The sequence below is a fragment of the Hemibagrus wyckioides genome, linkage group LG11, assembly GCF_019097595.1.
Source record: "Hemibagrus wyckioides isolate EC202008001 linkage group LG11, SWU_Hwy_1.0, whole genome shotgun sequence".
NCBI classification, from domain to species: domain Eukaryota; kingdom Metazoa; phylum Chordata; class Actinopteri; order Siluriformes; family Bagridae; genus Hemibagrus; species Hemibagrus wyckioides.
The window spans coordinates 18209542-18225546 of NC_080720.1; the positions used below are offsets into that span (position 1 = coordinate 18209542).

Here is a 16005-nt window from a genome sequence, read left to right on the forward strand (position 1 = left end):
ATTAAAATATAATAAAATACAAATAGAGAAAAAAAATGTGCACATGTACATAAATTAAGGATAAATATACATTCTATATTTTATATACAAAATAATTGAAAAAAAAAGATAAAATTATTATTAAAATGGTATATTACAGAAAAAAATAAAACATTCATCAAGTGCAATTATAACTCTCTCTCTCTCTCTCTCTCTCTCTCTGGGAGTGTGTGGTGTGTATATTTCAGAGCAAGGCCTCCCAGAAGTGACACAAACAGTAAACAAGAGGGCAGAGTTCCTGTTTGTGTGACAAGTGTAAGAGAACCTCTGAAGAAACCAATGATCCCAGCTGTCACTATAATACCACAGCATCAGAGCACTTGACGTGTGTGTGTGTGTGTGTGTGTGGGCATGCCTGCATGTATGTGTGTGAGTGTTAAAGACAGCTATTCAGGTCACCAGGAGGTCTATTGTGCTGAAGATCACCCACACCTCTTGCCTCAGTCCAGTATCCTTGTTTCCTCCTGCTAACCTGACACTTGCCTTGCTTCTAGTTAGCACTTTGTTCTAACTGCAGTGTGAAATTCCAGCCAAGCTGAGTACGCAAAAGTGTGCATATGAATGTGTACTGCCACATTTACTGCACTGTTTCACCAGTACATGTTAGACACTAAATTTACAATTGAAAGTCACAGCAATTCAAGACCAATGTAATATTTATCCCATGTTGTTCAAAGACTCTAGAACTGGAAGTTCAGTTCTAAGATAAAAGGAATTAACTGTGCTAAACTAGGAGCATTAAAAAAAAGGCAGCTAAAATTAGAGAATGTTGACAATGAAACTCAGATAACTATCTAACATTAGAAAAAAAAACAATTAAAATACTAGCTAGCTAACACTATACATCTCTAAACCTATCAAAAATATATAGTTATGTATCCAGCTAACATTAGAGGAAAAGCCCAAATAAAGCTAACTAGATATTGCTTGAATGAATCCTCAAAGGAAGTCCTCAGAGGAAACCCAAGAGCAAAGCTAGTGCAGAAATGTGAATAGGGATTCTACAGGATGTACAAACAAGACAACTGGCAAACATGTGCATACTCATTAAAGTAAACTTGTGTAAACAGCACTGTGTGTGTGTGTGTGTGTGTATGTATGTCTGTGTGTGTGTGTATTATTAATTGTACTGTGTCAACTTATGCAGTTTTACATCTTTCTGCTCGTCCCCGCTGTGTTTACTTGTGGAAGTTCAATCTTTGATTAATTTCCTCTGATATCTGAAATCATAATGGCCCAGGATATTAATGTATTGTAATAACAATGAGAGACAGCTACATTCCAGATGTAGATTCTACATTCAGATTCAATCTAACATGTATCACTACCCATATGAAGAGCTTCCATAATGACCTTGTCATAATGATTAATACAGCTGAATCATGCTGTTTCTAAATTGAAAAATCTAACCAAAACCTTACCACAAATAGTGGTGACCAAAACAAACAAACAACCAAACAAACAAAAAAAACATGTAGTTTTCTTCATGATGACGAACTAAATGTTTAATGAGGTCAGAACTGTCAGAAGTTCCTATTCTTGAGGGGGACAAAAACAACAAGTACAATACCTCCAGCACACACACACACACACAAACACCTGTCCAAGAAACTTGCTAATCACCATCTTCTTATACATTTTTTAAAGGGGCTGGCCATCACATCAAACATTGATCACTTGTCACTGACAGTGTATTTAAGAATATTTGCATATACATATTATTACTACTACTTGTAATTTAAGAGTGCTTGCATAACCATACTGATACTACTACTTCTAATATTTTATACTGATTGTGATTCTAAAAATACATCAACGCATCTCAATGTTGACATTTTAATATGAACCTAATAGCACAGACTTTGAGAGTAATTTTGTTAACTATGGAGTGAAAAATGTGTTAACAACCCTCCATATGTCTATAACACATATCTCACGCCACCACCCCAGAGTTCAGCGGTGTGTCGCGACTGTTAACAAAGCATTTGAGGAGCAGACACACTCGAGGCTGCACACAATAGAATGCTGCCTCTGGGTTCCTCTGTTGAGCTGAGAGCTTCTGGAAAGGAGAGACAAGTAGGAGGCAGGAGGGGTGGGTGAGCAAAATGACCTCGCCATGTTGGTCCTGTGACCCCTTAAGCCTGAGCCCAGCCTCCTGGCGTGAACGCTTTTATAAGGGTGGATGTGTGGCACAGGGTGCTGCAGAGGGGGAGAAAGAAGAAAAGAAGCAGGCTACGCTGTGAAGAATAGTGGGAGTGAGGTGGAAACCGCAGGCTCCTGCTTCACACATGGCCCTTGAGTGAAAAGGAGACCTTCTCATTGTGAACGCGTCTCAATGGTTATGGCACCTCATTTGCTGAAGAAAAACACCCTTCGTAACACGAGTGCTTTGCCCCTACAAACCAAACAAACCAAAGTCATTAATCATCCTCTTTATTTCTATGATGCCATGATATGAAAATAACTTTGAAAATTTCAATGAAAACGGAAAATAGATATAATTCTTACACGTTGGATTTTTTGACCCTCAACTAAAAGCTTGTGTATGAAGTGTTACTTCACTCAGGTCCAATCCACATGTGAACGTCTGCCCGAGTTTGCCTAAAATTACTTGGGAGATCTTTCATTCAGCTCCTGCCTAATGAATATTCATAGTGCTAGCACAATGCAGGCAGCTTCCTAAGCTCTTGAGAAGAAGTCAGCTCTCTTTGACGTTTGGGTCACGGGACTCTTGACAGACTGCTGCACAAAAAAACCTGACTGCAGAATTCCTCTGTGTTGCCCAGCGACGCCATTGTGTGACGTATTTCTGTGTCTACATATTCATAGCTTTTGAAGTCATTAGCGGTGATTCATTCATGATGGCACTCCCACTCGACCCCTTCCACTTTTATCGTGGGAATGCTGAAGGGGGGTCGCACATTTTCTATATGTTTAGTTAAGACAACCATAGATGAATAACCATATATGAATATGAATTACCCATATCTATCTATCTATCTATCTATCTATCTATCTATCTATCTATCTATCTATCTATCTATCTATCTATCTATCTATCTATCTATCTATCTATCGATCTATCTATCACATAAATGGGTGTGACCAGAATCAAAATGATGTTGACTCCAAAAATAATGAAGTAAAGAAAAATGATATATACTTTTTTTTAAATAAGGATATAAAATTGCCATTAACTAATAAATTACACATATTTATGATGCATATAAAGTACACAAAAGATGGCATAAGATTAATATAATAGCCAAATAATTTAATTCAAATCATATATGTATTAACATATACATATGTTTAAAATTGAACTATTTTCAAGATCCTACAAGAAAGACCCTATGTCTATGGATAAATGAGGATTTATGGATTAAATAGTGTTTTCAGAAAGCATCGTAATAAGAAGTAGACTAAAGTGGACTGGAAAGAATAGACCATTACTTAAGCCTATTACTGAGTATATAGAAATCTTTATTTTGTGTTCTATCCTTGTATCGATTTGGAGATTGCTGAATATGACTAAGGGCAACATCTTAATATGTAGTAATGTTTACTTAGCCGACATACAATATTGGAATATTTTGATGATGAATCTGAAGATGATTTTATTTAAAATGAAACATTTTAAATACACAGATGAGGACAAAAATACTGTAAATACCTCAAAATGTGTTCTAAATTACTAAACCTAAAAAAAAAAAAAAAAAAAAAACACTTTCTCTTCACATGTTGATAGTCAACCTCTAGAAGGTTTTGAAAATGTTTAGTGGATTTTGCGCTATTGTTTTTATTAATGTCAAGAATGCTTAGACAATTGGAAATTTTTACAATGTACCAATATACACTATACAGCCAATTGTTTGGGTTTTTTGGTCACATGACCAGCACATTAATATGTGCTTGTTGAACAACCCATTCCAGATTTAGTACCCCCTTGCTGTTATAATAACCTCCACTCTTTTGGTAAAGCTTTCCACTAGATTTTGGAGTGTGGTTGTGGGGATTTGCTCAATCAGTCACAAGAGCATTAGTAAGGTCAGGCACTGATGTGAGTTGAGGAGGCCTGGGTTATTCAGTGGGGTTGAGGTCAGGGCTCTGTGCAGGACACTCAAGCTCTTTCATTTTAGCCTTGGCAAACCATGTCTTCACAAAAGCAGTGTCGTGCTGGAACAGGTTTAGGCATCTTAGTTCCAGTGATGGGAAATGATAATGTTACCGCCTACAATGACATCTTACAGAAGTGTGAGTGTCCAACTTTGTGGGAATAGTTTGGGGAAGAATCACATATGGGTGTGAGGGTCAGATGTCCACATATTACGAGAATATTAAAAGTATGTTACCATGACAACTGGAAAACAGTGTAGGCTAAAGTTAATTGCAGTGATCGTATTGTTTATTTCAGCTTGTAAAAGAAACTTTAATAAAAAAAATTGAAGAAAATTCAAGATATTTTGTAGCCTACGCCTCCTTTCCCTTTCTGCCTAAGCTAAACAGTCTGTGTACATAAATGACTTTACTCATGTAAAAGAAATGAGAAGAGTCAAACATCGGAAACCAGGCAGCAGCTCGCGCTAATGATGTGTCATTCGCCAACGAACCGACTCTTTGAACCAGGTAATTTGGGGGAAGAGGGTATGCAGATAAAAATTTAAATGCCAGCAAAGCTGGACTAAGAATAATGACTGGTCAAACTTTTACCTTGGGGAGCCAAAAGAATCGGGTTTTACTCGTGAGCTGAGCCAAATGATCCGACTCACTGAAAAGATTCTCCTCACTAGTTCCAGTGCCGTTCGCCCACGCGCTCTGCGCAGACTCCGCCCACTCCTTTTGGATACTGAAGCTACATTCCAATGGGCGGGGCTAACGTCATTCAATTTCTCATGAATGAGTCTCGCGGCCGCAGTATGGAAAAGTTGTGTGCGCGTGTCGGACTCACCGCCGAGAGACTATAGCAAATGTCCAGATAAAAAAACGAAACAGAAAAGGAACTAAAAAATGGATTACCAATTTCGCTCGTTTTTCTCTTATTTATTTATTAACAGCATATTTATTCTAATCCACGCAAAGGAACGTAAGTATTCCACACTTCCTTTTAAAATTCTTTCTAAAGTCTTTCAGTTCTATTAAATGTACATTTAAAATGTCTAGTCTTACTTTGTAAAATACTTTATAACATATTCTATATAACCCTATTATTTTATTTACATTGTAGTAGATATATGATTTTAATCACGTGAAATGTGGGGTTTTAACTGAGTGGTTTGAAACGTTTAATTGGCGATATTTACTCTTTGAATGTCATTTCCACAGTATCATCACTGGTCATATACTATTTTATCTAACATATTTGTTTAAAAGTACAGTTATTATCATACATCACATGAACCTGATGAAATTCAATAACCAAAGTAGTTTGTCGTTTCTTATTTGAATTTATTTCATCTTCTTTTTAACACATACAATGAAACATGTTCTTTTAGACATTCTGCTAGATATGAAGGCATCTGGAGGAGAGCTTGGCTGGTTGACTTCACCAAATGAAGAAGGGGTGAGTAAGCCTAGGCTTATCAAAATTTTCAAGTTGTTTTATCTATGAGTCAGAGACACCACTCCCCGGGTTGTTCATATTAAATATAATCTATAATATGGCTGGTCTATGTCTTCTATTCTATTTGTTTCATGTCTTATATATTTAAATATAAAACCCATGTAATAACTTAACGTATATTTTTCGTTATAGTCTAATCTGATGAACAGTTTTCCATTTTACTTTAACACTATCATTTTAAAATGATATGATTCACATTTTCTATTTGGTAATGTGAACAGTTTTATGGCTTTAAAGATCCTCTGAACATAGTTTTACAGAAGAAACAGAAAGACACCAAAGCCACGGGTTAGAGGGAGTGTACAGTTCTCTATCTTTAGTCATGCAGTTTCCTTTCTGAGGAACTGGAGGAAATGGAGACATGGTCAGGGGCAGCGGTGAGCTGCTATACTTCCGTGAGCTGTTGGGATTAAAAGAATCGTCTGTAGATTCCTTCTGTGGCTCCAGGGCCTCATGAGAGATTTACACACCAAATTTGTTCTCTTAAACTTACAGAGCCTTGGAGATGACTGTATAGGTTTGAGGGCAAGTTCAAGGCATTCACACTCTCAGGGTGGGGATGGGGGGGTTTAATTACTCCTTTGCACAGACTAGTCCTGTCATTTTCTTGTTCTGATGTTGGAGGCCTTGCCTGGGATCTCTGAGCTCTTGAGCCGCTGTGTCCACACAAGGCCTTTGAGGTTTGCATGCCTGGCCTGATCCGCTGTTCAAGTGTTTTTTGGGGAGCTGAGGGAAGTAGAAGGTTTATAACAGGGATAACAAAAAAAACAGTGTTTAACTGATACATTATTTCATTAAGGACGGTCTGTATTCCCTTTATTTGATACACTTTTATTAGGGCTTGAACAGATATGCCTGGACATGCAAATCCCACACCCACATGTCTATTACAAAAGGCAATATGCAACACCGTGAGAAAAGACAAAATGTATCCAAATTGTAGACAACGGTCAATTCTACAGAAGAATATTTGCAATATTACAAATTATGAAATATATAAATGACTAAAAAAGTCATAAAAACAATTTGTAATTATCATTTGCTCTATTGTCTTCAAACTTTTATATTTACTTTTATATTATTATATTTTAGAATATAATACACTATAATGTACATATAATTAGATATTAGTAAACTATGTATTAATTACAAATGTTTCCATTTCCCTTGTGCTTTCTCTTTGTCCCTCAGTGGGAAATTGTCCAGACAGTGGTGAATGGCTCCCTCCTTTACACCTACAGTGTGTGTAATGTGGCCACTGATACTGAACAGGACAATTGGCTTCGTACCACCTTCATCCAGCGTCCTCTTGAAGCCTCTCGCGTCTCTGTTGAGCTGCGTTTCGTTGTCCGTGACTGCAACACTTTTGACGGAACGTCCCCCTCTTGCCGCGAGACCTTCAGCCTTCACCTGTACGAAACGGATATGGATGTGGGAACCAGTTTCCGGAAAGGTCAGTTTCGGAAGATCACCACAGTGGCTCCAGATGAAGTGACAGCAAACAGAGATGGCGGACGAGCTTCACTGAGGGTGAACGTGGAGACACGGAGCATCGGACCACTATCTAGACGAGGCTTCTACCTGGCTTTTCAAGATGTGGGTGCCTGTGTGGCTCTGTTGGGTGTGAGGGTGTTCTACACCACATGTCCATCCATTCAGAGCAACCTGGCAACTTTTCCTGAGCGTGTGACTGCGGCAGCTCTAACAGAGGTGGAGGGATCATGTGTGAAGAATTCAGTCACCGTCGGCCAGGCACCTCCACGTATGTACTGCACTGCTGAAGGAGAGTGGGTCGTTCCTGTCGGGCAGTGCTACTGCAGAGCCGGCTATCAGGCTGTGGGACAGACATGCCAAGGTAAGCTGGTTATAATGGTGCAGTGTGTGGGGTCATGTTGGAATACTGTTTTAAAGTGGGAGAAATACCACACTATTTCTTTTTTTATTTCTGTTGTGGAAGCACTGCAGTTTATGGTTGACTTTAATCTTGGGCCACTGAATCCCCTTAAATCAAGGTTGAGTTCTAATTAAAAAAAACCTTGTAAAGCAGTCAGTGGGTTGATGGTTGAGGAACAACTGCAGGGCTTTGTGGGTGGGCTGTCAGCGTGTGTTTCTGAGTAAGTGTGTGTGCTAAGATGCCTTAGTGTGTCGTGCTGTTACCGAAGAGCTGTCTAACAAGTTGCCTGTGAGCACACTGGAGACAGAGAACATGACTTCAGTGTAATGGAATGTCAGTCTTGTCCACACCCTCTCACCTGCTTGCATTTTATTTCAGATCTGCGTGAGAGTTTATTGGTTTAGGAAGGAAGCTTAAAGATACCAGGTTACCAGTGAGGAAGTCTGTGTGTGTGTGTGTGTGTGGAAAGACAATAATGGTAGATTCCCATCATACAAGGAAATGAACAGGAACCTAAATATTTTTTAGCATGATATAAAATAAATAAATGGCGAAAGGTGCTAAATCTCCTTATTCTTTTTCATTTTCTATTTCATCTTGTAATACAGTGAATAAGATAAGTCCATTTTAGGCTTACATGATAGAAGGATTTAGGAATTTGGGGGGGATTTTTTTTCCAGGCGTTTCTCTGGTGTGAATTGTCATGTCATCCGGCAGCTGATATGACTCAGTGGAAAGGTCTAGCATTACCTGAATACTACCTTGTTTCTGTATGTGTGTTTCTATGACTACACTTTACCACAGATTACAGGGAAGGCTTGGCACACCCTCTCTACACTGAGTCAGTTATCATGTAATTGAGGGCTTCAGGTCTCTGGATGGCTTTTGTAGTGGTGAGAAATATAGGTTTAGTTCATGGTGTTGAAACGTAGGTTTTCTCATGCTGACTAACTGTAAGCCTAAATCCTATCAAAGATAAAGGAGGGATTGTTAAGTCAGCTTCTTAAAGCTTCTGCCTGCTCATCAAAAGCAAAAACCTCATTTTCCATGTTTTAATTGTTGTATGTGTCTTTTTTTTTTAGTTTCCAAACTTGTTAGGCATTAAGATAATTTCCCTACCCTTGCAAACAATAAAAAGTCGTACAAATCTCTTGACTACTTGGAATAAACACAAAGTGAAGTGATTATCCTAACATGCAGCAAATGTGTACTGAAATAAAAAGGAAGGGCAAACCTCAGGAAGGAATGTTCTAGAGACCCGGACTTCTGGTGCTTTAACACGATCCATCAGGCTGCACCTGAAACGGACACAGGTTTCACCGGGGATTGGGAGGATTTACTGGTATGCAGGTCTGTGGAAAAAAAAGTAGATTCCAAAACTTCTGACATTCCGCTGTTTCCAGGAGACGCTCCAAATGTTTTTTTTTTCACCCATCGTATGTCGATGGTTGAATGAGGAGGCCTGGGGGAGGAATGAGATTATGAGAGGGTCATCTTGTTATTATTATATGATAGCACAAGTCAGGAAGACTTCACACATTTCTTCTGCAGTTTCTAAATTGAATGCTTTCTACTCATCACCTATTGTTGCGTTCATTTTTTATGTGACTCACTTAACACTTTATGGTTTACAGTATTCAAATTGTTAAAAGGCTGTGAAGATTAAAGTTAATTGGGTCAGCTGAACTACCCTTGAGCAGAAGGCCTTTAGGCTTTAAGTGAAAGAGAAGGTGCTTACATCTAAACAACTATAGAGACAATAATGTTGCTGGTGACATTGTTCTCATTGGAGTTTTACGAGCGGCTCTTTGTAAGCAACTTCTGTTCTTCCAGGCTTATCGCCACCTGCCAGTCTTCATCAGGCCCTCCTGTGATTGGATGCCAGGCTGGAGTGGGGGGTGGTGACTGATTAGTAGGTTTACAGCAATACCGAGTAGGGGAATTCTGGGGGTCACGTGGCTGTTTAATGTTTCTGTTTCCCGGAGATCAGAGAGTATTTAGGCCATCAGTATTTTTAGGGAAGATAGCATTTCATTGATTTACGATGGAACGTCCAGCTCCCTCCCTGCTTCATTATAATGACTTGTTTATAACACCGATAAGGCTCCATAAACAATGACATCAAGAGATTAGGAGAGATTAGTGTAATGAGTAGCAATAGGTGTGTCTCCAGCTTGTTCTAATGAGATATACATTACGTTAAGATAATGTTAGTAGGTTAGAAAAATAGATCATTGCCATGTCATTCAAGACCAGTAATTTGTTTGAAAGTGGACTTTTCCAGAGCACTTCCCAAAGGTGACTTTTTAACTGTTGACTCTTCCGCCCACATGACGCTGACTAGACTCTTTGTGTGGTGTGTTGTGATAAAATGACTTCAGAGGGCCAAATCTGTACAATTGCTCAGCCTTATCTTATTATCACTCTTCTGTCACATGAATCAAACTGCTAGGAGATAACACAACAACAACAAATATATTTAGTGTTACAACACACAGTCATTTTTCCACACTCTTCCTACACAGTGTCATTGATGTTCATCAGAGCTGTAGCCACCCACAACGGAGTCAAAGTAAATACATTCCTGCTGTAGTCAAATCTCACACGTTCTGCATGAGTTTCTGGCTGTGACATAAAAAGCATTACGAGTAATCCATCAACATATTTGCAAAGTTGAGTATTCAGCACTTGTTGACTTTGTAACTTCCAAGAACTTTTGGAAGCTTATTCCTTGTTCTACAGTGCTGGACAAGCACCATTAAATCAGTTTAACTTGTGCTATGATCAGATAGATAGCTTTCATTTTAAACTCAAAGCCTCTCTCTCTCAGAACAGATATGGGCGTTAGGGTTGAAGAATGGAGTGGGAGGTTTTCCGCTCACTCCCAACTTCAAACAGCATGGAAAGGGAGGCTGCTTTTCTTATGCGAACATCTCTTCCACTCCCCCCTTCCCTCTTCCACTATTCATACTCTCTTCAATGCAAACACACAGCAAATACACAAACCCCCACAAAAAATCCCCTTGAGAGAACTGCTGTCAGCAATCCTTAAGAGCAAGACCCCATTCACACACACGTACGCATACACCACCTACTGCTCGTCAAACTCCAACTCTTTTGCTTAAAGCACAAGCTGAAAGCCTGACCCCTGGGAGGTCACACACTCATTCAGTAGAACCCCCACCACCATCAACACCCCTCCTCAGAAACTTTTTTTTTTTTTTTTTTTGCAACCTTATGAGTTTCTCATGGTCATTAAATGTACATATTTCACCACCGATCACCTCTTGGTACTGTTCATGTGCTTCCGAATAACCTCTACATCCTCTCTGCTGGTGATTGTTAGTGTTGTTGCGTTCCTTCTTTTCTGGATTCCTGTACTCTGCGCTAGCATGTTCTCATCCCTTGACACAGGAAGGAAAGGAGGAGAGGATGAAGCCTATACAAACTCACAATTCCCGCATCCTGTTTTGTCCAACTAACATCCACACAGCGCTCTATAGCTCACCTGCAGGGCTTTAAACCTTAAAGCTTTCTGTTGGCATTCTTTTATTTAGCACTTAATCTTGCCTGAATGTATTTTTTTCACCTGCCTGTAACTGCTTCGCTTTTGTTAGAGCTAGACTCACCACAGGTCTGTTGTCTTGATAAGTATATGCTGTGAGGATTTGTGTCGTCATTGACGGATTCATCCTGCCTATAGTGTAGATGGTGTGAATCCTTTTGCCTTATTGTTTCCGTCGAATGGGGAGAGGGGATAACAGTGGACTCCTGCAGCTCTATCACTTAAATAGATGTTTAGTCTGATGAAACTTAACTAAGACCCTTCATTAACCAATTCCACTCTTGCATACCATGTGACAAGGTAGAGAGAAGATTCAATAAGAAAAATGGAAAAAGGCATGCTAAGTGGCAAATATGTAGTATGGGAAAGCTGTATATGAGATAATATTGTTTTGGTAGATTTATGGTCACAGTTTGCTCTTGTCTAGCTGAACAACGTGTTTCAAAACTCGCCTTTCCTGTCTTTTTTTAGCATGTGATGGAGGCTATTACAAGAGCTCAGATTCCAGCCAGCCATGTGAAGTCTGTCCAGCAAACACACAGCACTCAGGCCCTGGTGCACTTCAGTGTCCCTGCTTGGAGGGATTTTTCCGAGCAGACTCAGACCCCGACTCTGCTCCATGTTCTAGTAAGTGTTTCTGGCTGCAGAGCTTGAGTTTACACTTCCCACTCTCTTTTTACTCAGGATTTGTTCATAATATTGTTTTTTTTTTTATATATACAGACAGTATATTATTATTTACTGTTATATAAAAAAATGTTATATATATAAAATATATATATATATACTGTTTACATTATATATATATATTTTCAGTTATTCACTCTTGCAATCTGTCACTCCCTCAGGTCCACCTACTTCACCAGAAGATCTCAAGTCCATTCCGCGTCTGACAGCAGGGAGCATCCAGCTGACCTGGAGACCTCCATCTAATACAGGTGGCAGGACTGACATCGTATACAATGTGGTGTGTGAGCGTTGTAATGGTGCCACATGTGCACCGTGTGGAGGGAGGGTGCACTTTGAGCCTACACATACATCTCTACGAGAGCCAGAGGTTACAGTCAGTGAGCTGGAGCCTCACCTCAACTACACATTCAAAGTGGAAGCATTGAATGGAGTGTCCCATTTGAGCCCTCAAAAATCAATTGCCAGCATCACCACTGTGCTACACTTCACAGGTAACTTCAGCTCTTAGCATTTTAAGTACAAGTAGGTCTTTATGTATTAATAAAATAAAACAATAAGATGTTAGCCAGGGAAATGTTTTGAAACTCTTTTATGCCTTTCTCATCACAGAGCCTCCTAAGGTAACATTCCTCCGAGTAGTAGATCGTACATCTAGTAGTCTTCATCTGTCCTGGGCTGTGGACCAACACACAACTTCCCATCACTCTACTCACTACGAGCTTATGTACCGAATTAAGGTATGTAGATTACAACATTATCAGAATGTATGATTGCAGAAGTCTTTTTGCCTCTTGTTTCAAATGGGTTTACGATATCTCTTTTTCCATAAAGGACAATAAGGGAGTCCAGGATGTCACCACATACAATGTTCTGAGGTTGGACAAGAACTCCATTGAGATTAGTGACCTCTTACCTGGCACTAAGTATGTGTTCCGTGTTCAGACTTTAACACCAGAGGGCCATCCTAACAGCCAGAGTGCAGAACACGAATTTGAGACCCTGCCTATGGGTAAGTGTGTGAATATGTGTGGGTGTATTTGTGCGTGTGCTTGGTGATATTCTTGTCCTAAAATAATACAGAAGTAGAGAATTGCGTGTAACCAGATGCCTTGTATCTGTCCAACAGCTGAGTCGCACGCACAGGGCAGTTCCATGATTGTCATGGGAGCCATTGCTGGAGGCGGAGCCATGTTGTTTATCGTGGTGGTCATTTTACTTCTACACAAAAGGTTAGAGAAGCCTTCATGCTTTCTTCCTTTTTCCTCCTCCTCGCTATGTTCTTATCATATTTCCTCCTCAAAGCCAGCCTCACCCTCTCCACCCTGTGATCTGTTTACATTCAAAGCTCAGTATGAAAACATAAAGCTGGTCTCATTACAGTACAAGTTTGAAAACACAGATGTGTAAATATAATTTTGACTTTGCCCTTTCTCTTATCAGGAGGCTTAATTCTCGCATCCGGCAGAGAACAGGGGGCAATTACTTCTCCTGTCCAGGTATGACAAAGTTCATATATATCTATATATATATCTATATATATATATATATATATATATATATATATATAGAGAGAGAGAGAGAGAGAGAGAGAGAGAGACAGAGATATTTTTCTTTAGGCTACAGTTTACCACATGACATACCACATGTTCTATTCCTGTACCACAGAAAAACATCAGCCTCTGAAGACCTATGTGGATCCACATACCTATGAAGACCCCTGCACTGCTATCCTCAAGTTCGCCAGTGAAATTCACCCTAATCACGTTACTAAACAGAAAGTTATTGGAGCAGGTAATCTAGCAAATAATTACATTATCATTATTATATGCAATACTTAAATACTGTTTTAGTGCTTAGACATTTTTAAAGGTTGGAGTTAGAATGTTTTTCTGTTCATTAAAATTTAAGTTGGCCATTTGTTTAGGAAATGCACAAGTCATACTGTACACTGAATTACTTTTTATTCATATTAATGGATTATATAAAAGCAATTCTGAATCCTGCCTTTTTTGGTCCCATAGGAGAGTTTGGTGAAGTATTCCGTGGTGTCCTGAAGCTGCCGGGCCGTAATGAGGTGGTCGTCGCAATAAAAACACTGCGACCTGGCTACACAGAAAAGCAGAGGCAGGACTTCCTGAGCGAGGCCAGCATCATGGGCCAGTTCTCGCATCAGAACATCATACGCCTGGAGGGGGTTGTCACCAAATGTACGTGTCAACTTTATCACCATGGCTCACAATGCACCCACTCAGCCGAGTCATTTAACATGTAAAGCACGTCATATGACATTGGCTGATAAATGTGTTGTCATATTCTAATTGGATGCTTCTGTGGTTTTCATTTCAGTCAAGCATGCTATGATCGTCACAGAGTACATGGAGAATGGAGCTCTGGATCAGTACCTACGGGTAGGTTGAACACCATAAACCTCATGCTGTTTGGATTTCTTGTATTGTGATATTTCTGTTTCTATCATATGAATAAATATCCCTCTATTTTAATGTGCAGGACCATGATGAGGAGTTGTCCTCATACCAGTTGGTGGGCATGCTTAGTGGCATTGCAGCAGGGATGAAGTATCTGTCAGATATGAACTATGTACACAGAGATCTTGCTGCACGCAACATCCTTGTAAATAGTAACCTGGAGTGCAAAGTGTCAGACTTCGGACTATCACGTGTGTTGGAAGACTATCCTGAAGGCACCTATACCACAAGTGTAAGCTACTTTAATAGTGATGTTTAATATCCTGGCTTCAATTTAGAGTAGATGCACATAGATACAGTAAAGTTCTACATATACTGTAGAACGGCTCCTTAATTTTTGTTAGATAATCTGCTTTTATTTTGTTTCGTAGGGAGGAAAGATTCCCATTCGTTGGACAGCACCAGAGGCCATAGCATACAGGAAATTCACCTCTGCCAGTGATGTGTGGAGCTTTGGTATTGTCATGTGGGAAGTGATGTCTTTTGGAGAGAGACCATACTGGGACATGAGCAACCATGAGGTACATCATACTGACTCTGAATGTTTAATAAATTCACTTAGGATACATCACCATGAATATAAATACACAGAGCCAAATACATACCACAGGGTTATTCTATGTATGTGTGTTTAAGTTTGTTGAATCAAGAGCTATTAGTCAGTATTAGTCATTCCTCTTTCACTGGGTGTGGATTTAAAGAGCAGGATGGTGACCTGATTTCCTCTTTACATCTCAGGTAATGAAGTCCATACACGAAGGGTTCAGGCTGCCGGCACCGATGGACTGTCCATCTGCTATTTACCAATTAATGCTACAGTGCTGGATGCAGGACCGCTCCAAACGCCCCCGCTTCCTCGATGTCGTCAATGTGCTGGACAAACTTCTGCACAGTCCAGAGTCCCTTACAGCAATTGCCAACATAGACTTACGGTAAGAGTCACTGCTCATGTAATATAGGGGAAATAAAAAATGTATACAAGGTTGAACAAATAATGCAGGCATGATTATGGAATAGAAATAGCCTGTACAAGGTTTTTAATCAATATAATTACCTTTTTATTCCCGCAGAGTGTCTATTCGCCTGCCTAGCACTAGTGGAAATGATGGCAGCCCCTTCAGGTCTGTGGATGAATGGTTAGAGTCTATGAAGATGAGCCAGTATAAAGAAGCCTTTGCCCATGCTGGAATTACAACCATGGAGCAGGTGTTGCACTTGAAGATTGAGTAAGTAAACAAACAGACAGACAGCCCTATACACACATAAATAACAAACCAATTATCTATGTAATTTTATGATCTTTTATTACTGTTTTATTCTTAATCTCACCAATGTTTTTTATCTCTTGTAGGGATATCAAAAAGATTGGTGTGCGGTTGCCAGGTCATCAGAAAAGAATGGCCTACAGCATTCTGGGTCTTCAGGAGCCCACTGCAGGTCCTGTGGATGTCTTTGCAGTGTAACACTAAGATTCTACACCAGAACTACATTCTACTAAATTCTTAATGAGCATAGCCATCTGGCCTCAGAGGAACTTGCAATGGGCTGGTTTGCAAATATACAGAATGCTGCTCACTACTGAAATGGACTCCCATTGTGAATAAATGGACCAATTATCAATTGAACAATGACTGAATATAGACTGATATTTTTACTGTTATTTTTTCACTTTTGTGTGTTTTGTAACTGTATTCAGTTTTGTGAAAGATAG

General features: G+C 39.5%; 1 protein-coding gene across 1 annotated transcript; it reads left to right on the forward strand.

Moving 5' to 3' along the window:
* Positions 1 to 4932: 4932 nt before the first annotated feature.
* On the forward strand, positions 4933 to 15930 carry epha2a (eph receptor A2 a). Its single transcript, XM_058403759.1, has 17 exons — positions 4933 to 5122; positions 5532 to 5599; positions 6851 to 7514; positions 11590 to 11745; positions 11967 to 12299; positions 12418 to 12545; positions 12640 to 12817; positions 12935 to 13037; positions 13249 to 13304; positions 13474 to 13599; positions 13830 to 14015; positions 14155 to 14216; positions 14317 to 14526; positions 14666 to 14815; positions 15033 to 15226; positions 15365 to 15520; positions 15646 to 15930. Exons 1-17 carry the CDS (start codon positions 5047 to 5049, stop codon positions 15755 to 15757), a joined length of 2958 nt encoding a protein of 985 aa, XP_058259742.1. The 5' UTR covers positions 4933 to 5046; the 3' UTR covers positions 15758 to 15930.
* Positions 15931 to 16005: the final 75 nt, after the last annotated feature.

Bases quoted from the DNA above. Each gene is read 5' to 3' on its own strand.
- epha2a (XM_058403759.1), top strand. From the start codon at position 5,047: ATGGATTACCAATTTCGCTCGTTTTTCTCTTATTTATTTATTAACAGC. The intron at 12,818-12,934 runs GTAAGTGTGTGA...TCTGTCCAACAG, and splicing joins ATTTGAGACCCTGCCTATGG to CTGAGTCGCACGCACAGGGC. The intron at 13,600-13,829 runs GTAATCTAGCAA...TTGGTCCCATAG, and splicing joins ACAGAAAGTTATTGGAGCAG to GAGAGTTTGGTGAAGTATTC.